A 22,673-nucleotide genomic window follows, 5' to 3' on the forward strand; every position below is an offset into this window, starting at 1 on the left:
AAAACTATGTGGCCTATTTGGGTGGAAACAGGTATGAAGCTCCATTATCTTTGTGGTGTACATGTGCTCTAAGTATGCTATTGTGAGATCAGTTTAAAGAGTGTGAGTAATATTATGAATGATTTCTTTACAGACCATTATCAGCAGGGCTGAAGCCAACTACAGACCCAAAACCTTCATCATCCAAAACATCAGGAAAGGAGAGTGTTCAATCTCCACTGTCACTCTCAGGGATTCCTCAAAACATGGAATACTTATACAGAGTTTATAATAATACTTAGTAGAAGGAAGAGAAATACATACTACCATGTCCTTGCTATTACCAGGATCTACTTTCTAGTGTCACCTTTCTAACGCCCTCCCCCATGTTATGAGTCAGTTCACCCCCAGTCCAATTTGTGGCTGCTGCAGCGAGGTAAGTCCAGCAAGCAGTTGCATTGTGCTTCCGTATTAAGTATATCAGGATTCTGACTGTGATGATCTATGAAAGTTGGGTATATTATCATAATATGAATGTGGAGAGAAATAAACTTAAAGCAAGGTGGAAGACGTGCGCAAAAAGAGGTCTGCAGCATTCACTCAAAATAACCACAGAATTGACAAAACAATGAGGTGACACAGTATATCTTTGTAAATCTGTGACTTCTTCAAAATATTGTACTAAAAGCTCCCTACACAGGTGCAATAACATTAGTGTGGAACAATAAGTGGTTGAGTAGTCCACTGGTGATGCACTTCTCAAGCTATGAAGACGAAACTGCAAGCCTTTGTTGTGTAGGCAGAAATGTCATATTCATATCTGGGTACTTGCCTGGCTGGTCTGTAGCAGAGTGCCTGTGCTTTGTGGACGGTCTTCACTTATTCCTGTTAAGGTAACCATAGGATCACTCGATCTGCGATCAAGGCACCTTATTGGCATAACAGCAGAATTGAAAAAGAATAAAGATTGTTATGCTGTGAAACTGGGAATTTCTCTACCACCTCTCCTATGAACTTAAGCACATAGAATAAGGTATTAGAATAAATGGAACCGGTTTATTTGAAGGTTGCTAACGACATTAGCGTTGGTAGCCTCTGAAAGATGTGTTACTTTTCAGTAAATTGAAAGATGACTTCATGCACCCAGGAACTGGAAATACCTTCCAAACGTCAAGTGGTTGGCTTCATGTTCAGCTGTTATAGTAACACAAAAAAGAAGAACTCATGTAACACCCAGAAGGCTCAGCTGATCACTGAGAAATGTGCCCTGCTGGAACGACATCTGCTGTCTAGAAAGCTGACATGTGGCCCTAAGGTTGCACAAGTGATCAGAAGGAATTTTCCAACCAGTGGAAGAAAAGTGGGACTTAGTCATTCATTTCTATCTCTGGAGAACTAGGACAAGATGCTAAGGCTTTCCAAGGGATGTGCTTCCACGTGGAGCATTTTGCTGAGCTAACAAACACTTCAACTGGATTGCATGGACTTGTGAAAGCTACTGCTAAAAGCCTTCCTGACTATGAACTTTTAGAAGCAAAAAGTGATTAAGACTGAAGGCAAAAGCTTGCACCAAGGTGAAACAGCAAATTTATGCCTGTAGTCAATTAACCTTTACAGCTGCAGAATCCAGGTTTGTCATGCTAAGAGCTATTGGTGCCAAGACCAATTATTATACTGGGAGCTTTTTAGACCTGACATTCTTGGGTTGGTAATCCCCCACACAGTTTGCCTTCACACCTCCTGTTTGCTGAACCCATGTTGTTTGGCTTTAGATCTCTGCACACTGCCAACCAATGCTAAAGTGTTTCTACTCTCTCCTTTAAACATGGTAAAATGGCTTACACCTATTGGCACATTTTATTTATGAGAAGTTCCTAGTGAAGTGGTACTGTTTGTACTCAGGGCCTCTAACTTAATTCAATTTCAATCCAGTTGTTTTTAAATAGCCGCATAGCTACCTTACCGGCCTGCCAGACCTAGCTGCAACAACCTCAGAATACCTGCATGAACTAAAACCCATGCTTCAGAAAAGGTGGGTTTTGAGAAGTTTTTCCAAAGCTTAGGAAGAAGATAAGCAAAGAAGCAACTACAGCTTCTTGCTGTTTTGAGCTTGGCACCAACTGAGCACTTGACTGCTTGATTGAGGAAACCTTCCTCAGGCATAGACGGTAAGTAGGTTCCGGATGATGAGTGGGCCTTTCCCATGGATGGCCCAATGCACGATGCACAAATTCTCTTTTTAACCAAAAGGCAGTGAAGGGCTACTAGGGCGGGTTTGACTGATTGGTGCTTAGGTATTTTGTAAAGGATTCCGACTGAGGCATTCTGGACCACTTGGAGTATTCTGTCATGTATTTTGGACCAGTGCCGGCTTTAGAGCTGGTGGTGCCCAGTGCAACAATATTTGTTGGCACCCCCCAATGAATACCTCCACCACAGATTCCCTCATTTACCACCCTTTAAAAGTGCCCCTGAAGTCTCCAATGCATTTAATTAGTTTTATAGCACCACTCTTACCAGTGCAGCATGTCAGGGCACTTTCACATAGAGACTATCAGCGTACATGTGTAAATCAGTCTATAGGAGATGTTAGATAAGACAGTGTACTGCAAGGTGTAGGAGTCAAAAGTCATCCTTATTGGTAGGCAGTGTAGTTTAAGAGTGCTTGGTGTGAAGAAGCACTAACTCAGAATTTAAAATATAACACCGTGGTTGGGGGTACTCTTTGATAGTAAGAATTGATTCAACTCAGATGAACTTGGTTTGCTACATTAGGTTAATGGAAGACTGGTGAAAAATCATAACCCTCTATTCCAGTGGTTCCCAACCTTTTGATTTCTGTGGACCCCCCCTTTAACATTAATGGAACCCAGGGACCCCCACTGAATCATCATGGGAATCCGGGAACCCCCGCCTGAGTCATTACTGGAAGCTGGGGACCTAATTTGTCAATATTTGTTAATATTTTGTAATTTTCTAGGCTCTCGCAGACCCCCTGAGAAGGCTTTGCGGACCCCCAGGGGTCCCCGGACCACAGGTTGGGAACCACTGCTCTAATCTATATCTTATAGTTTGCATGCAGCTCTTTGATGGTAGTTAATTGCTCACTGTTTTATATCAGTATTTTAACTTATAAACTGCAAGCAACAAAAGGATCTCTCTGACAACAACAGTAACCTACTGACCTATTCACATTATATGCACTTTGTGATCTGCATGGTACACAATCTTTGCAGCAGACATATTAATCCTCTGCCTAGCACTAACTTATCATGAGTCATCTTCCACGAGACAAAACTCTCTATCCAGGACGAACATTAATGACTGGAGTTATTTTGACATTTTTATTGTTGCCTGAAAACTGCTGGAGGCAAGAAACGTGGCAGCAGGGGCATTTAAAATGATAATACACATGCAAACAGGTGCCCCCACCTGAAATCCGCACCCAATGAGTCACGCTGGTCGCACTGTCCTATAGCCGGCTCTGTTTTGGACTTCCTAAGTAGTGGGAGTTGCCATAGTCTAGAGCTAGAGTGGACATTAGAGTGGAGCTTATTAGAGCCTGTATTACTATCCTCCCCTACACTGCTCTTAGGGAAGGGTGCAATGTATTAAAAAAGTTAGACATACACTTTTAAGTTTTACATGTCCTGGTAGGGAAAAGCTCTCAAGTTTGTGTTTAACTACTGCAAAGCGTACTTCTACCATAGGATAATACTAGCTTACCTTATTACATTTAATAGGTGATAAGTCTTGATTGGGAGCAGGTAAGAAGGTCATGTTGGGTATCTGAGGAATTATAATTTAAAACCCCCCTTAATAATGAAGTCAGATTTTAAGTCATAATTCTGAAAATGCCACTTTTAGAAAGTCTGTATTTTCTTGTCCTAACCATTTGGTGTCTGCAGCCTTTACCTGCACCTGACTAGGTGTGGTTGGCAGCTGGCCTTTGTGTATTTCTCCTAGACAGTATCACAATAGAGAGTCTAGGTGTTGGCAAGCTGGACCTTCCTGGCTTAATGAGGGGGCAGAGCTGTCACCTACCACACATGTACTTTGAAGGCAATGACCGAGCACACTCACAAAGGACTTCACACTAGTCTATTGTTCCCGCAGGCAGACTGGAGCCAGGTAAGAGAGGCAGAAGACTGCCCAACTGCTCTGCCTGAAAAAACAAATGTTGAGTTGCACTACTGGTGGATGAAGGACTGGATCTGTACTACCAAGAGCTCCAACAACCTTGAGCCCTTTACCTAGACTCTGCATACTGTGATTCTTATCCCCAAAATGGTGCCTTCCCAGTCCTGGACCATTGAAAGGCGGGGTAAAGGTGATCTGTGAGCCCAGCTGTGCTCCCCATAAGAACCGATGCAGCACAATGCAACCTGACACAGCCTTTGCAACTCCTCATCAGAACTGACATAGCGCGATGCAACTCAATGCAAGATCTTGCATCACAGCCCTCGTATCTCCCCATTGGAACAAATGCAGCACAATGCAACTCGATGCAGACCTCACCTCACTGCTCCTGCAGCTCCTCATCAGAACCGAGCAGCACGGCACAACTCAATCCAGGACTCCATACGCCCCTTGGAACCACTAATGCGTGGTACAATGCCCCCATCCAGGACATGAGGTACACTTTTCAGCTGGCCTAACCTAGTCCCTGTGTCCAGCCTGCGCGCCATTGCTTTCAGCTAGAACTTGTGGTTTTGTTCAAGTCCAGCACGACCAGATCACCAAAGCGGGTGCTTTGTGCTTCTAGGCACTAGTTTTACTTAAATCTTTCTCCAGGTTTACTAATTGGGTTTTTGTCATTTTGCTGTCAAATACTTTATTATGTTTCACTCTAGGTTCCTAAATTGATCAGGTAATTTTCTTGTGTTGTGTTTTCACTTTTCCACAGTTTAAGAGCTGCATAGAAACCTCACACATAGCCTCTAAATTAAACTTGACTGGTTAGTGCCTAGCTACCAGAGGGTTAAGCACAGTTTAATATAGTGACATTTTGCATTTCACTGTGAAAGAGATTGTGGTGGTCACTTGAGAAGGGCTCACACCCCCCTAAACCAATAACCCAATTTCTAACAGAGCTTTTTAATAACATTTCTAAAAAAATGGCACCCTTACTAGCTTCTAGTTTGGATCTTGCACTAATGGGAAACCTTTCACTCCAAAAGTAAATTAAAAGCCTCATTACGACACTGGCGGTCCCACTATGGGACTGCCAATGCTGTAGGGAGGATGCCACCGCCATGCCGACAGCACTCCACCCCGCAGTTGTATTACAATGTTCCCAATGGGCTTACTGGCGGAACATTGTATTACTACATTCCTGCTGGGATGACCAGCGGGAACAGTGCTATGGTATTGGCCTTGTGCGCATCCTGAGGGTGATTGGCAGGGATCCCCCTCGCATCCCAATGCTATTGGCATGGGCAGTGCAAGGGCACCCCTGTGGCCCCCGGCATTGGCTCTCTGCCAGCCTTTCCATGGCAGGGTGAACGTCATGGAAAGGCTGGCAGGAAGCTGAGTTGTAATCTGAGTTCAGCGCCATCGTGGCTGACCACAACTCAGAACGCTGCCTAACCATCGGGAACTACGTGCCTCAGGGTGACACCGGTTTTTAGGTGGTCCCGTCAGACAGGGTCTTAGTGTGTCAGTGGGACCACCAGGAGTGCTGTGGTCCCACTGTCACCCAGAGTGTGGCGGTCTTCAGACCGCCATACTCTTAATGAGGCCCTGAGTGCATTCATCGGCTGGTGCAACCACTTGGTGTAGGCAACCTCATCTCCATTGCAGTCACCATGAAATTGGACGTAGGTAATGGTCAACTGTGTACTGATACGTTAAGCTGGTGGTTTACACTATCTAGTTTCTTTTTGCCAAAAAAAATTAAAAAATATTTCCCTGGTTCCCATGAACTGATTTTATTCATTATGGTGTCCTTTTGCTTATTAAAATAGTCTCAATAATTATCAACTCTTTGAGATGTATTTTTTATCAAACATTGTTAGTATTGTTAAACTTCACATATGTCTCTTTGGGCAATAGATTGATTCTTGTGCTTTTTGTGCTGCAGCTACCTCAGGATGAGTAGAGTTCCTCTTATTACTATGTTGGGACCTAACTAGGTTGCTTTTATCAAGTAGGTAAGCATACCCTCCTCCTGCCCAAATTAAGTACCCACTTTCTGAGGGGAGTCAGTTCTCTTAACACATATTTAATCTAAATATTTCACCATATGCAACAATTTGATACATTCTTTCCATGCACTGGTGTATACAATACCATCACTGTTTTTTTCTGAAGGGTATTGATATTCCACTTTCAGAGAAAAAACATTTTTGCTTTTACTCTACAATTTGGCCAAGGTGGCCGTCCGCCGAGTGAACTTTCGAAAAGTACAAATCCGGACTGCAGATCAATTTCCATCACACTAATGATTAGAATTGAAAAGGCATGCAGAAACAGAGAATCGTCTTCTGGCTAACTCTCTAGGACCATTGTGACCCCATAGAGTGCATTGGATGAGAAAGTCTTTCCATAGGAAACTCTGCTACAGCTTCTCATTTCATTATTTGACATTTGTGCAATGGGCACAAAAAACTGCATTATAGAAACCCATTCTGAAACGGATAAAATATTGCTTACAAAGATTTTATGAGCCAAAGATAAAAATGGGAAAATTCTTCGGAGAAAGCGAGTAAGCTAAGTTTTGTTGAAAAAAAGTCTCGATCGAACAAGACGCACACGTTTTGGCCCTTAGAACATTACAAGTAGTGTTTTGTTCAATTTAAAACGAATATCTGTAGAGAAAATTAATATTTGATTGTCATTCACTGTGCAACAATTTAGAATTGCGAGCCACTTACTTTTTTATCCTGGTTGTATTTAAGAAAAGTCTCTTGTGCTCGCTCCTCGCCGCCATCCGTAAACAGCATAATAATCTTGTTACAGTTGGCTCTCGTAACATTGTCCTATGTGAAGCAGAAAAAGATAAGCACGCCTTTAAATGAAGTCCAATGAAGTTGCAATATTGAAAATACCTTTTAGCAAAGGTTATTCTCCACGTACCAATAGGGAAAAAAAAGTAATGCCTCAAGGCCTTCCTGTCTGTTACTGGCTTCCTATAAATACGTTGTAGTTTCATGCGTTATGCCAGGTAAATGCAGTTTAATATTGTTCACTGCAACAATAAACATTAAGATTAAGATATACCTGACTATCACTTGAATATTGCTTCCGATTTTGTAAATAACACATTGGCATGTAGGTCACATTGAATAATTAGGCCGATGTGAATGACCACTTTGTGTCCAGCGGTCAACCTGAGGAAATAATAATGCACTTGGTCCGCTTTATTTTTGTCATTTTATTGGCACCTTTAATAAAGCATGCATCTTACTAGCTTACAGAAATCCATACGTTTCTGCATATCTCTAAGTGTTTTCATGGTCTGTCTGTTCTTGAGAGCTAATAAGAGGAATACAGTGACATTTGAGTGAAATTAACTCGTATGGACCCAGGGCATTGCTGTTTAGAGGCTTCAGCTGCTGTGTTATCTTTTGCCTTACGATAAACATGCCTATGTCCCTTTGTGGGGCACTACAGGATCAGTCTTTGAAATCATGATTGAGCACTGTGATGTTTGCGCCTCAAGAGAACAGCGCGTGCTATCTCCGTGGTGATCGGAGAGAGCGCGAGGTTCTCGAGACGCGAAGGCGGCGGAGAAGGAGTTTGACGGTTGAGGGAGCGGATGGCTGGGGCGACAGGGAATAAAGAAGATCAATGAAATTCCGCATTTTGTTTGCATATTTATTTGTTGAAGGAACGGATCTTCACATTGGCGACGAGGATGGCTGTCGCCTCAACATCGTTTTGGCTGTCATACTAAAATTTTTGAATGTCTTCTGCTAAAGGCTCACCTAATTAACATTGTTTTGAAAAAAAAAAATAACATTGGAAATGTCTGCACGTACCTGGCAGTGAAATTTTTCCTCACTCTTGTTCATTGAAATCGGGTGGTTCCGGTTTCAAGTAAGGCTGTTTTAACTCAGAAAAGAAACTGTTTGATTGACAGAAGGCGTGGCTTCCTGTATCTGCCTTAAAGGGATTGTCAGAAAGAGTTTTACTAAAAGGGATTGCCACCAAAGTAAGTGCCTTTCAGTTTAAAGGGATATTCAAGTCACAGTCTTAAAGGGGAGGAATTTTTTTCGGAAATTATTCATGAAGTGAACTTGTTTTAAAGAAGAAAAAAGAAAACTAAAGGATTAAAACAGGATTTCAGGATTTTTACAGTACTAAAATTACATTGTGATTGGACTGCCTGTTGGATCGGTAATAGGCACACCTGAGCTAACTTACTTTGCCTGTCATACAAAGTGTGCGGTGACAGGCACACCGGAAGTAAGATCTTGTGCACCAAGAAGAAGGGACTTCAGGACCAGTGGAAGAACGTCACTTACAGGAGTACATTTCTAGATTGTAACTGTAGTACAAATAGGAATTATAATGCAGAATGTAACACCCCCTCTGTTTTTTCTAAGTAGTCCAGGAGATCCCACATATCCTTGGACTAAGTGGAAGAAAATGTTTGTTCATTATGCGAGAGTGTGTGGACCTACTCTGAGTGCAGAGAGAAAGCATGCATTATTAATGCATTGTTTAGGAGGTGAGGGACAGGAGGTACTTGAAAATTTAACAGACTTAAGTGCTGAGGAGTCAAGAAATTTGAATGAATATGAGGTGTGTATTAAATAATTGGACAAACATTATGTACCTAGAGTAAGTACAATAATGGAAAGATATTATTTTGGGAAAAGAGAGCAAGGAAAAGACGAGTCGGTAGAGGAATACATAACCAGTTTAAGGAAGCTGGCAGCATCGTGTAAATTTGGTACATTGGTGGACGAAAGAATTAGAGACCAATTTCTATTGAAGTGTTGTAGCGACAAAATCAGGGAAGAGCTGTGGTTAAAAGATGAACCACCATTAGAGGAGGTGGTTATAGTAGCAAAGAGGGTGGAACATATGTTAAAGTGTGTTAAGGAGCTAAGTGGAAATAAAGTTGTGAGTGGAGAGTGTACAAAGGTTGAAGAGGTGGTTTGCGAGGTGAAAGTCAAAGAATATGGGGCGGAGAAAAAGAAAGAGGAGTTTTCAAAATTTAAAGGGGAGTGTTTTCAGTGTGGGAAAGTCGGACATAAGGCTAACGCGAGTAATTGCCCAGCATTAAATGTGATATGCAATGGGTGTGGGAGAAAGGGACACTATTTTAAATGTTGTCGTAACAAAAAGAAGAAGTGTAGCAATAGTAACATGTTAAGAAAAGTCAAGGAGGTATCCCAGGAGGCGATTTTTCAAGTGAAAACTCAGATAAAGTGTGGTGAGCATCCCAGTGAGATAGTGAGAGTGGAAAATGTTGATTTATTGATGAGATTTGACTCCTGTTCACATTTGACAATAATTTCTAAGAAGAGTTATGATCTCATATCTGGGAGGAAGAGTGTGTTACAGAAAATGGATGTGTGTCCTGGTGGTTATGGGGGACAACCGATAAAAATGTTAAGGTATTTTGAGGGACGTCTTGAGTTGAAAGGGAGACATTTGGTTGGGAAGATTTATGTGTCTAGTCAGGATGATAATCTCTTAAGTTGGACACATCAGAGATTGTTGGGAGTGGTGTTAGATCCCAATGCACAACCACAAGTACAAGTGCAGAGTGTGGAGAGTGAAGAAAATAATTTGGTCGCTAAATTTCCTGAGGTTTTCTCAGAGGATTTAGGATGTTTAAGAGGTTACAAACATAAAATTAAGCTCAAGACTGGTGCCATTCCGATAATAGCGAAGGTGAGGAGAATTCCACTAGCAGTACAAGAACCAGTTATGAATGAGCTTAAGAAGTTACAGGATTTGGACATAATTGAGGAGGTGGAAGCAACGGAGTGGTTGGCGCCCATTGTAGTGGCAAGAAAGAGTAATGGAGAGATTAGGTTATGTGTGGACCTTAGAGCCTTGAACAAAGAGGTGGTAGTCGACAAATTTCCTCTTCCAAATATTGAGGAAATTGTGTCCACGCTTGGGGGAGCGAAGTATTTTTCCACGCTGGATTTAACCTCAGCGTACCACCAGGTAGAATTGGAAGAGTGTTCTCAAGAGTTGACTGCGTTCATTACACCTTTTGGTGCTTTCAAATTCAAAAGGATGCCGTTTGGACTGGTTTCCGCAGCTTCTGTGTTTCAACGTATCATGCACAAAATTTTAAAAGGAGTGTGTGGTGTAAAATGTTATCAAGATGATGTGTTGATTTATGCAGAGTCAGCAGAAGAGCATTGGAGACGGGTGAAATTAGTTTTGGGATGTTTAAGCCAAGCTGGTCTCACTCTTAAGAGGAAGAAATGTCATTTTGGTCTAACTGAAGTTGAGTATCTGGGACACTTGATTACGGGTGATGGTGTAAAGCCTAAACCTGAGTTGGTCAAGACAATAAAACAGTTGACGACTCCTCAAAGCAAGGAGGAAGTGAGTTCGTTTTTAGGAATGGTAGAATATTATGGGAGATACATGGTAAACTTATCAGAGAAAACAGTAAATTTGAGAAATTTGTTAAAAAAAAAAAGAGAGTTCCGGTGGAGCAACGAATGTGAAAAGGAATTTTTCCTTATCAAGGAAGAATTAGAGAATGCCCCTTGTTTACAGGCATTTAAGCCAGACAGACCGACTGTCATAGTCACAGATGCTAGTGCGAAAGGGCTAGGTGCTATTTTGATGCAGGAGAATAAAGGAGAGAAAGTTATGATTGCCTGTGCATCTAAGGCATTGAATGGTGCGGAGAAAAATTACTCTGTGGTAGAAAGGGAGTCATTGGCAATTTTCTGGGCTCTTAGGAAATTTAGACAGTTTGTGTGGGGCAAAGAATTTTTGGTGTCAGACCACAAACCTTTGGTGGAAGTTTTTGGAAGTAAAGGTTTAAATTGCATTTCTGCAAGGATTAGGAGGTGGGTTATCGGTCTACAAGACTTCAAATTTAGGGTGGAGTATTTACCAGGCTCATTGAATGTGAGTGCAGATTGTCTGTCCAGATTAGTAAGGGAGGGCGATATGGAAGGTGAGAAAGATGATTTATCGTGGCAGGAGGGTGATGTTTGTGAAGTTTTATGTAACGTGAGTGAGATTATGTATGGTGCAATAACTGAGCAGGAGTGGAAAGAGGCATTGAAGGAGAATGTTGAACTGAGTGAGATCTGTGTGGCGTTAGAAGATGGGAAATTTAGTACCCTTGGTAAGGTGTGGGGTTTGATAAAAGATGAATTGGCGGTGGAAAGCGGTATGTTGTTGAGGGGTACTAGGCTGATCCCGCCAAGTGTATTGAGGAAGAGGGTTATGGATCAAGCTCATGAAGGCCATTTAGGTATTGTCAAAACTAAGGAGAATTTAAGAGCAAATTTTTGGTAGCCTGGTATGGATCTGGAAGCAGAGCGTGTGGTCAGAGATTGCATACAATGTTCACGGAGTGACAAGATTTTGAAAACTCGCAATGCACCGATGCATTGTAGGAATCTACCAAGTAAACCCTGGGATGAAATTGCAATAGATATTGTCGGTCCCTTATCAGGTGTACATTCTACTCCTTACTTGATTGTATTGATTGACTTATATTCCAGGTGGGTGGAGGTTAAAAATGTACGAGATGTCTCTTCTTATAGTATGATAAGTTTTCTAGAGGAAATTTTCAGAAGAGAGGGTTTCCCTAAGTCATTGTTATCTGATAATGGTCTGCAATTTTGTTCAACGATGTTTGTAGAATTTATGAAAGAATGTGGCATTACACACAAAAGGTCAGCTGTATATCATCCTGAAACGAATGGTGCAGTAGAACGTTTCAACAAATATATCAAAGAGAGCATTCAGCTAGCAAAAGTGAACACTTTGAATTGGCGAACAGAACTTTTGAAAAGGATTACTGCTTATCGGTTTTCACCACATTCTACCACGGGAAAATCTCCGTTTGAATTGTTTAAGAGAAGACTACCCAACACCAAATTATCCCCAGCTTGGATGGGATGGAGGAAAAATGAGTTTAATTTGACAGATACAACATGGCGGAATAGAGAACTATGACTCATGGAGAAAAGAAAACAAGAGTTCGATACTAGGAAGAAGGTGTCCAAAGTGAATATAGCTGTGGGAGATGTGGTAAAGATAAAGGCTCCCTTAGGGTGTATGGACGGATCAAAATTTACGAGACCCCTGACAGTGGTCAAGGTATTCAAGAATGCCATAAAAACCTCTGATGGCAGGATTTGGAATCTGAACCGAGTTGTGCGAATGAAGGAGGTAACAGAACCACGTATCGAAAGAGAAATAATGAACCAAAGTAAAGTATCGTCAAGATCTCCAAGTCACAATCGAGGTGGAAATGATAGGTGTGAAGGAACAAGGAGAAGTAGTAGAAGGAAAGTTAGTCCTAAACGTCTTAAAGACTATGTACTTGGTTAAAGGTTGTATGAGTTTTAGTTTGTCAGTTAGTTTCTCACTGTGTTATGGGCAAATTTATTTCATTCCGTTTATAACAAATTTTTGTATATGGTCAAATATATTTTTCTGTTTATGTTTGTAAAATATAAAAAGGGAGATGTGTGATGTTTGCGCCTCAAGAGAACAGCGCGTGCTATCTCCGTGGTGATCGGAGAGAGCGCGAGGTTCTCGAGACGCGAAGGCGGCGGAGAAGGAGTTTGACGGTTTAGGGAGCGGATGGCTGGGGCGACAGGGAATAAAGAAGATCAATGAAATTCCGCATTTTGTTTGCATATTTATTTGTTGAAGGAATGGATCTTCACAAGCACCTCGACGTACAGGTAACAGGACCCATGGATAGATAAGTCAATGAACGTGCTGTGGGTGAAACTGGTTTAGGAAAGACAACAGCTCCGAGATTAACCTATTTTTGTTCTTGGGGAACAATGAAAGGTTTTGTTTGGGCGGGGGAGCTCTCTGCCATTCAGCTCTGAATGTTTACAAGAACGCATCATAGATGTAATATTCTGTTGTAGATATTAGTGCTGTCTGACTATTGATCATTTGAGATTTCTGTCCCTTCACATATATGTCTGCCAAATGTTCAATGTATACATTGAACAGTTTAGGGCCACACCAGAACTTTGGGGGCCCCACAGGTGATGGTGGCTGGCTCAGAGAGATTGCCATCGGTTTGAACAATTTGGGACCTGAATTGAGAATGAGGTGAAACATTTTCGTATAGTGCCCTTAATCCAAAAGTGTTGTTCAAATAAGGATATTTTCCACTTATAGTCAATTGCGTTTAATGCTTCTATGAGACAAACAGAACTGTTACAAAAGAGTTGCTGCTATCCATTGTCTAATGGCTATCGTCCAGAACTTTTGATGAAGCAGTGTCTACTTCATAGCCTATTCCGAATCCTGATTGGTGTGTGGTTAGGAGATTTCCAGCAATGACGCTGTCTGTAACCTTTAAGGAAATTTATTTTTTCATAATGTCGCCTAGTCAAGGTAGGTGAGAGAAAGAAATGGTAATTCTGGGTCATTTGTATGTATGTTTAGGAGGTATCTTATTTGGCTGCATGTTAGAGAGCCTGAAACGTTTCTTTGACTGCGAGGTGCATTGATAATCATGCAAGACTGATTGATAAAATAATGAAAATGTGTCCTGATAATTGAAATTGGTTGGTAGGGCATAACTGTAATGTTTAGTGGAGTTTAATATTTTAATGGTGTTGGTAAGGACATTGAAGTTAACTAGCTTGAAACAGTTGCAAGAATTTAGTGTCTTAGGTGCTAACTGAGCAACTTCCCTGATGCGATAGGCATTCTCACAGTGATTGAAGCGCTGAAACTCATTTTACTCTGAAGGTTCAGACAAACGTTCCATAAGACAGGCTTAGGTGTGATTAGATATTTACTTTACATCTGCGCATGGGAAAATGCTTGATGGAAACCTGCTTGAGCCCTAACTGGAGAGAGTTCAGAAGCCAGATGCTCAAAGCAAATTGGAGATTGCAAACTGTGCAGTTCAGAAAACAGGAGAGTTTGAGAGCCAAAATGTCTATTTTTGATTTAACAAAACTCATTTTGCGAGTCAGAAAACCCTTTGCAACTTGCAAAATGGGTTTTGTGACCCACAATTAGGAGGGGCAAGAAAACTTGCATCTCCTCATAATTGTGATTTGTAATTTTATTTTATCAACTGCAGGTCATAGCAGTTGTAGTACAACCATTGAACAGTTACTGACACTTCAAAAGAACGTGGTAACTAAGGGTCCGATTTACATCTTGGTGGTGTTACCACCAAGCTGAGTTAGCAGTGGACCAGAATAGACCATCAAGTCAACGGTGTTCCACCTGCCATATTTAGATGTGACAACTCTGCAAGCAGATTAACTGATGAGGGGTTGCTGATAGAGGAAGACAGTGTCAGGACCTAATGGACTTTGTACAATGGCAGGAGCTATGGAAGAGAGGTAAGTGACACACACACTGTCCCTTGGCCATATGTGTGCCCTTGCACTACACACCACACAACACACCACATTCACACACTAACCATTGACATTCCAACACAAAACAACACAACCCATCCCTTACATGCTGAAAACACACTGACATACATCCATGCCACAATATACACACACCATTGACACTGTAACCACATACAACAAAACCACAACAACCAACTCATTTACACACTCAGCTACACAAACACACACACAAGCACAACTACACAAAAACATTCACCACACAACACAATGTGTCACACAGCAACAATACATACACAACAACATTGGTCTCACATTTAAGTGACACACATTCAGACACAACCCCACCACCCCTCCAACTTCCTGCAGCTCACACAGCCAATCCACACACCTGCACATACATGTTCAGACTCACATTGATAACAAATAGCATAAACCTACTTGTACAGGTCCCCTTGCAATGAGCACACCTGGACACCGTTGTCCAGTGCGAGTGTACCGTCATTTGTGGTGCCAGCATTCATTTTGCAATGAATGATGACACCACAATGACAGTTGTGTCTGTGTGCGAAATGCATGTTGTACCAGTGTGTCCCCAGCCATGAGTGACACAATTGTCGCAGTGATTTAAAATAAATTACTGTGACATGTATATGCCTCCAGTGGTCCTGACCTCCAGTGCATGCCCACCTAATGTACCCTGACAATGTGGCATCCTTCCATTCGAGTCTGGTGATGGGGGGGGGGGTCATGTATTCTCCGTGGGTCGGTGACAGCACTGATGGCAGGTGTTGTCCAGTTGTGTCCTGTTGTGTCCAGTCAAAGACGGAGGTGGAATGGGGAAAAAAGATGAGTTTTCACCTCTTCCCCCAATCCACCAACTCAGAAGTGGGGGTCAGACCGCCACTTTTTTCTTGGCGGTAAGGCACCTCCAAATCTGCACAGCAGAAAGGGTGGTTCGGATCCCACTGGCATCTACTCTTCCCTCTCCTGCCGCGACATGGGCAGTGTTTCTTGGCAGAGACAGCGGTTTGAATGCCGGCTTTCATCTATGGGACTGGCAACATCTAAATATGACACAATTGTAAGCCTGCATTAAAAATACCCTCCTGGGTGCTTAACATTGAACAAACACCAGATTTTGACTACTGAGGATAAAATAGTAATCACAGATTAGTATATAGATGACACTTGTAATACAGGAGAGACAGGTTTTTAGTTGAAAAGTCGATGGCAGAACTGTTACCATCAACTTCTAAATCAGGCCCTAAATCCTAAAATTAAAGATGCCCCTGTGGGGCACCTTCAACTTTGTGAATCTTTGTATGGCTACCTCTTGGGGGGAGCAGGCAGTGTTCCTGGATACCCACTGACTGCTTTTCACAATGTAGTTCTAAAAAGGGAGTTTAAATAAAAAGGGAAGCTTTATTTGCTTTTAAAAAAGGGAAGTTTAAAAATACATTACCCATTATTTTGAGGAACCTGTGATGCTTTGAAAATAACATTCCCATTTGAGAATGCAATACTTCCATGGTGGTCTGGTGTTCCTTGCAGGCCACCACCCCTTGTTTGTACCCAATCACAAGGGGTCAAAAATAGCAAGCTGACTAATATTCATTGGGTAGGTCATTCCATGACACTCTGTGACTTGTGATGTGAGTATTATAAGTACATAGGTCGCATTAAAAAAATCAGAGAAAGGTCTCAAAAAGCTGGTGCACAATGTGTGGACTTGTGGCGTGCAGGGCTAACCAAGAATAACTTTTCCAGCATTTAGCAGATAAGTGGAGCTTATTCATTTTCAAATCTGAGGGCTTGCCCAGGAAGGCAGCACTCAAGGCATGCAAGAAAACCAGGTTCATCCAACTCAGAGCATTTTGCTGCACTGAACATTGGTTCAGAATTATCTCTTAATAAAGGTATCAGGCTTATGTAGCCCTGTCTGTTTAAAGCTTCCATCCTTGTGTCACTGCGGAGATTTGAGAACCCAAAAAGCGACTATGTCTAAAGGTAAATAGAGGGCACAGTGGCAAATCCATGCCAACAATGAAGCAATCTCAGTAGCTACAAAATCCAGTGTTGTCTTGCTGATAGCTTTTAGCACCAAAAGCAACTGCTTTAGTGGGAGTTCATTGACAACATATCCAACTCTCAGACATCCTCGCCAGATTTAATCTTGAACATAGACCTGTTCAAGACCATGGGGCATAAACCAAACACTGTCTCTGACCACAATCTGGTCAAGACAACCTTTAGTTGAGGTAGGCTTCCCTCCCCATCCCGACTTCGCGCATGTAGACTGTCATGGTTGGTGAACATTTCTGCAAAGAGAATTAAGATGTCTTCTTTGCTGTTAACTCAGTGGAAGCATTTAAGGTAGCTCTAATGGGGCTTTACATACAGACCATGATTGGGGCATGTAGATCCCTACTAGATCATACATAGAGTTCAACTTGAAATTGATGTAACAGAGATGAGCTACCCCACTACTTGACACCCCTAAACCAACTATCAGATCTCCTGAAGTAGCACAATGAAGGTATGGAAAAGCTTAGATGACTGGACTATGCAACATCCCTTGCCAAAACATATAAGGAAGGAGCAAAGGAAGGCAGACTATTAGCATGAATGCCTAAACCCCTTCTCCCCCTCATGCACACAGCAGCAACGTCTGTCATGGACCATGTGGGAAACCTGTGGTACATGCAAGTAGATAGTAACACCGCATTTTGCCAATTTTACCATGGCACTTCAACCCCTCGAGATGTTATTAATGATTTCTTGTATCTGGTTAGACTCTGAATTGGTGGGGCTCAGGAGGCATTTATCACCTGATAGGAAATTAATGGAATTCTCTGCGACCTTTTCAGCTGGGAAAGTTCCTGGCATGGATGGGATATTCTCTGAGTTCCGTACAACATCCTAGTTGGATCCTAGACTAGCAAAGCTCTACAACATCATGTTCACCAGAGACAGCTCACCACTCTCTACTAGTGAAGCCCTGATTACCTCTATTTTGAAGACTGACTGTGATGCAATAGACATGGCTGCTTATTGGTCCATGGATATACTTAACACTGACTACAAAGTTCTCAGCAAGTTGCTTGCAGCCAGAGTGTTGCCAAAACTCCTGCCCTTGGGTTTGTCCACTGCAGCACTTCCATGAATATCAGGAGTCTTTACTCAGTCCTAGAATGGACCCATGCCCGATACTCCCATTCCACATGTCTTACTTTTGATCTGGAAAAGGCATTTGACCCCCCTGATTAATGTTACATCATTCGGTTTTGAAGAAGTACATGTTCAGTGGGTTTATAGCAACTAAGGTGAAGAGCCTCCACTCCACACCTACATCAAGAGTGAAGGCAGGCTGCTGTATTTCTGACTCTTTCACAATACATAGGAGTGCACAGCAGAGGTGTCCTCTCTCCCCCTTACTATTTGCACCAGCAATCAAACCACTGGGGGAGTCCTTCCACTGGTTGGGGGTGGACCTGGGTATCCCTGTTGCCAAGAGAAAATATGTGGTTTCGGTCTACATGGATGAGCTACTGGTTTATGTCTGGGATATTATGGGTGATCTGATTGGAAAAGAGGAATCACTGCATTGGTTTCAATCGGTTTCCGGGCTAAAGATCAATTGGAATAAATCATGTGGCTTTCCACTGAAGAAGGGGGGTACTCCAAGAGTGCTGCCTAATGGGTTAAGTGCTTTGCACTGGGCACCGTACTGATTCAAATACCTTGGAGTTCTCACATACCACTCTAATGCAGATAATATTGATGGTAATCTGGGAGCAGGGGTACACACCCTGAAATCACAAGTTAAAATCTGGTTCACACTGCTGCTATCTATGATGGCAGAGTGACAATAGCCAAAATGCAGATGCTGCCTCACCAGCTGTATTATTTTGTCAACATCTTCATAGTATTGCCCAAATCTTTTTTCCAAGAACCGGATGTCCTACTCAGTTAACTTCTTTGAGGACCCAGAAAGAGACGGTGGTGTTATAGACGCTTCTGTTACCCACACAAGGGGAAGGCTGGAGGTTCCTAACTGAGAAATATTTTTAGTGACTCAGCTGCAATGACCTACTAGATGGCTAGCTGACCACTTCCTCAATAAAAGGACGCTGACCGGGCCAGAACTTGACACTGGTGTGCTTCATACAACGTTGCTCCCACCCATGGGCCCTACCACTGTGGGCTCCAAGTTGGTAGCTGTAGTCACTAATGCTCTAAGGAGGGCCTTACTGTTCACCCACCCTCACGCCCCCACGCACCTGCCCACCCACTCCTATGTCTCATTGTACCTACAGAGCGATTGACCCCAAAAGCCTTCCTATGCCAGCTCTATAATTTAAGTCGGGGAATTATTTTATAGTGGCACTTTGATGAGATTTCAAGAATTCCAAGTAGAGTATGATCTTTATGAAGGGCAATTCTTAGCTTTGGAACAATAAAGACAGCACTCTGCACTCAATAGCAGGCAGTTCCACATGAGCCAGCCACCCGTGAGCTCCTACAGACCTTGCACACATTCGGTTTGGGCCATAAACTGATCTGGTGACTGTATAGCGCTCAGCTACAACCAGTTTCTATGGAGTTGTCGAGGCTCTGTGTCAGTAGGGAAGCAAATATCAGCAGGGTGTTTAACGACAATGAATGGCTAAGACATACTTTGCACCAGGAAGCATGGGAAAATCTTCCCCACTGCTCTAGATGTAAGAGCCTGGAAGCTGATTTCCTTTATATGGTGTGGTCACTACTGGCACTAGATGATGGACACACAGGCTGTCACATTTGGAAATATCAGCTTAAAAACTCCTCTCACCTGTTTGTCGGGGGTAGTGCAGCAGTCAAAGACAGGCAGGATGCAGATCAGACTGGTTGATTTGTCTTGCATACTAGTTAATACGCTATAACAATGGCATGTATGAGTGTGACACCCCCTGTGCTGTCTAAATAGCAGAGTGCAGTGAGACAATGAATGACGGCAGAGCAGCAGTCATTATATGCAGAGGAATTGAGAAGGCTTTGCAAGTTTCAAATTATAAACAGATGGAGCAAGCTCACTGAATAATTGTAAGCCTGCATTAAAAACGATAATAAACCCCCCTGAGGGCTTAACATTGAACAAAAAACAGATCTTGCCTACTGAGGATAAAATAGTAATCACAGATTATTCTACAGATGACACCGGTAGTACAGGAGGGACTCCAGCCAAGCACAGGCAGATTAAGGGACCTGGGGCCACATGTATGAAGCATTGTTCACGTCGCAAATGGCGAATCGGGCCGTTTGCGACATGCAAAATGTATTTTGGGATGTTCAGCCCCATTTTTGCGATTCTGTAATCTATTTACCGAATCGCAAAAAGGGCTTGCGTGTCGCCATTAGGAAGGGGTGGTCCCTTCCTAATTGCGAGTCGCAGTCCCATGTATGATTGTTTTGTGACCGTGAATGCGGTCGCAAAACAATCACAGTTAGCACCAGTTTCAAACTGGTGCTAACCCATTCGCAAAGGGGAAAGAGTCCCCATGGGAAAACGGGCTGCATTTAAAAAAAAAAGTGCTTTATTTAAAAGCAGTCACAGACATGGTGGTCTGCTGTCTCCAGCAGGCCACCATCCCTGTGAGGGCGGCCATTCCCAATGGGGTCGCAAATTGCAACCTACCTCATGAATATTCATGAGGTAGGTCATTTGCGACCCCCTTGCAAATCGCAAACAGTGTCATTGACACTGTTGTACATAAGGTTTTGCGAGTCGCAAATTGCAAGTCGCTCTGACTCGCAATTTGCGAGTCGCAAAACCTTTATTTCGTACATGTGGCCCCTGATTCCCTAGCATATGGATATACTCTCAATGTCAGCTCATCTTGACGGTTCCCTTCCAACAACCCCTTCAGCTCACTCCAAGTAACACTGAAGCACCTATCTAGTCACACCAGACTATTACTGGTTTAAAGATGTGAGCTCAGATTAGGTTTTCTTTAATTTCTATTTCTATATAGTGTTGCAATAAAGTGGTTGTCTTTGCGGTTGTGGCACATATTACTGATTAGATATTGATGTATATTTGAGGAAATTTCATAATCTTAGGTATACTTTATTTTATGAAAAGGTGATATATCCCAGTGAATGATGCTGCCAGGATATGTATGTGTTTCGAATGACTGGATTTAAATGCTGTGGGCAATAACAAATATAGTTAAAACAAAAACCTTTGACCTAGACCAGCTGAAGGATTTTGATTTCCATTTCAGAGACACTTTTTAATTACAGCATAAACAATGACCATATCAGCATTGCAATTATTATTCTATTTCACTCATAAACAGTAACATTTAATCCATGAAAATTAAATATTTCATGCAAGATTATGGGTCATTTTACCATATAACAAAGTTATAATTCAGTATTCTATGGAAATTATGATATAATAAATCCAACTTGCAATGACTTAAATATGCAGATCCGGATATTTCCATACAGTCAGAATGTGGTGCTGTTTCTTAATAACTGTACCGTAATGGATCGTGGTCAGTTCCAAGAATATCTCTAAATAAATATGCCACCTTCAATAGACTGACTGGATTGACAACCCGGAGTGTAGGACTTACATGAAGCAGCTGATCAAAGGCAAAAGTAAAGCCCTTTTTGTAGTCTGTAGTTCCTTTAGCTGAGATCCGATGGACGGCATCCTTCAACACTTTCTTATTTCTGACGTTAGCCTGGACAAGATGTGGGAAGCACCCAACATTTTGTGCGTTGTTGTTAAACTGTAAACCAAAAGGCATTAACATTAGGACGTTACCGCACACAGTGAATTGTTATTTTAGTTATTCCGTAGCACTATTGGGTATTTAGAAGACTACATTAATTAATTAAAATCATACGGCATACAGAACAAACGTTACCGAGAGTGAAGGTCAACAAAGAACCAAAACAAACAAGTACCAGAAATAATCAAAATATGTATAAATATGTTTTAAGGGCAAATAATAAGGGCATTTTTCCGCCGGATCATTCTTTTCGAAAATAAAACTAGAAGCCATTCAATAAATAGTACATATTGTTCCAAGCATTCTACGTAAACGTAGGTTTACGGCTGATAATATCTTTTTTTTACACCTGCTTAGGAATTAACACAATGATTTCTGGAGGGTCAAAGTACATTAACTACAGCAGATTTCTGTGCAGTTGTAAATCGAGAGGTGGGAATTGTACATTTTGAAACAGGTTTTGCGTCTAACGTTTTGGAATGCCTCAAAAATGCACGTTTGTGGAAATTTCCAAACTTAAATCCACCCACGTTTCCTGTTTGGAAATCATTAGACATTTAGAGACTGATTTAGAACCTGGTGGACGGATTACTCTGTCATAAGGTGATGGCTGTCTCGTCCACCGAAAACTAGATCCCATTATATCCAATGGGATCTAGACTTCTGTAGACGGGACACCCGTTACCACTGTAACTCATCCACCAATTCCTAAATCAGGCCATATTCCACCCAAGAGATTGGCTGTGGGTGTATGGGATTGTAAGGGAACAGCTTTCCCCGAGGGAAAAATAATCCCAACATAGAAAAAATGGTTGCATCTGCATAGGATTCTCCACGTTTTTGTGAATAGGGCATTCATAAATGCAATGTTGTAGTGCAATTGTATCGTAAAACCTATGTTTTTCTCCTTTTTCTCAGCAAGAAATCATTTGTTTCCATGGATAACTCCCACCCAAAAAAAACCCACCAATTTTGTAGAGTTTCCTGCCAACTTTTTAAGATGATCAAGCATTTCCTCCAGCCATTGACAAGAGTAAATATCTGGTGAGAGAACAGGTTGTGAAAGAGAGGGCACACAAAACATACATGTTTGTGGTTGTGTTGAAGCGTCCCAGAGCATTCCCACCCTTGAACGTAAACTCTCTCTCCCTTGTAGAAGATTTACTCAGATGAAAATGCTAGCATCAGTAAATCTCTTTATGAGTACAAATATACATTTTCAGAATTTCAAAAGTATGTACATTCATAAATCAAGTCTTTTGCACAACTGTTGAACTTTGTGTGAAACTTGGGTAGGATCAATTTCACAAAAACTCACAAATAATTCAAAAGATGTGAAAAACGTGTGAAGTGCAGGGAATGACAGTGGTAAAGAAAACAGTCTGTGGGAAAAGGA

The 22,673-nt window shown here is 41.9% G+C and overlaps 1 protein-coding gene across 12 annotated transcripts in view; it reads right to left on the reverse strand.

Annotated features, from left to right (window-relative positions):
- The window catches only part of CACNA2D1 (calcium voltage-gated channel auxiliary subunit alpha2delta 1), a 1,459,114-nt gene that overhangs the window by 375,455 nt on the left and 1,060,986 nt on the right, over positions 1-22,673 (reverse strand). For all 12 annotated transcript variants that reach the window (XM_069228696.1, XM_069228697.1, XM_069228694.1 and 9 more), the window contains exons 11-12: positions 21,116-21,274; positions 6,855-6,959 (exon numbers count right to left, since the gene is read on the reverse strand). In XM_069228696.1, the coding sequence (XP_069084797.1) occupies positions 6,855-6,959; positions 21,116-21,274 (264 nt within the window). The remainder of the gene's footprint in view (positions 1-6,854; positions 6,960-21,115; positions 21,275-22,673) is intronic.

This window comes from Pleurodeles waltl, chromosome 4_1 (assembly GCF_031143425.1).
Source record: "Pleurodeles waltl isolate 20211129_DDA chromosome 4_1, aPleWal1.hap1.20221129, whole genome shotgun sequence".
In the NCBI taxonomy this organism is placed as follows: Eukaryota; Metazoa; Chordata; class Amphibia; order Caudata; family Salamandridae; genus Pleurodeles; species Pleurodeles waltl.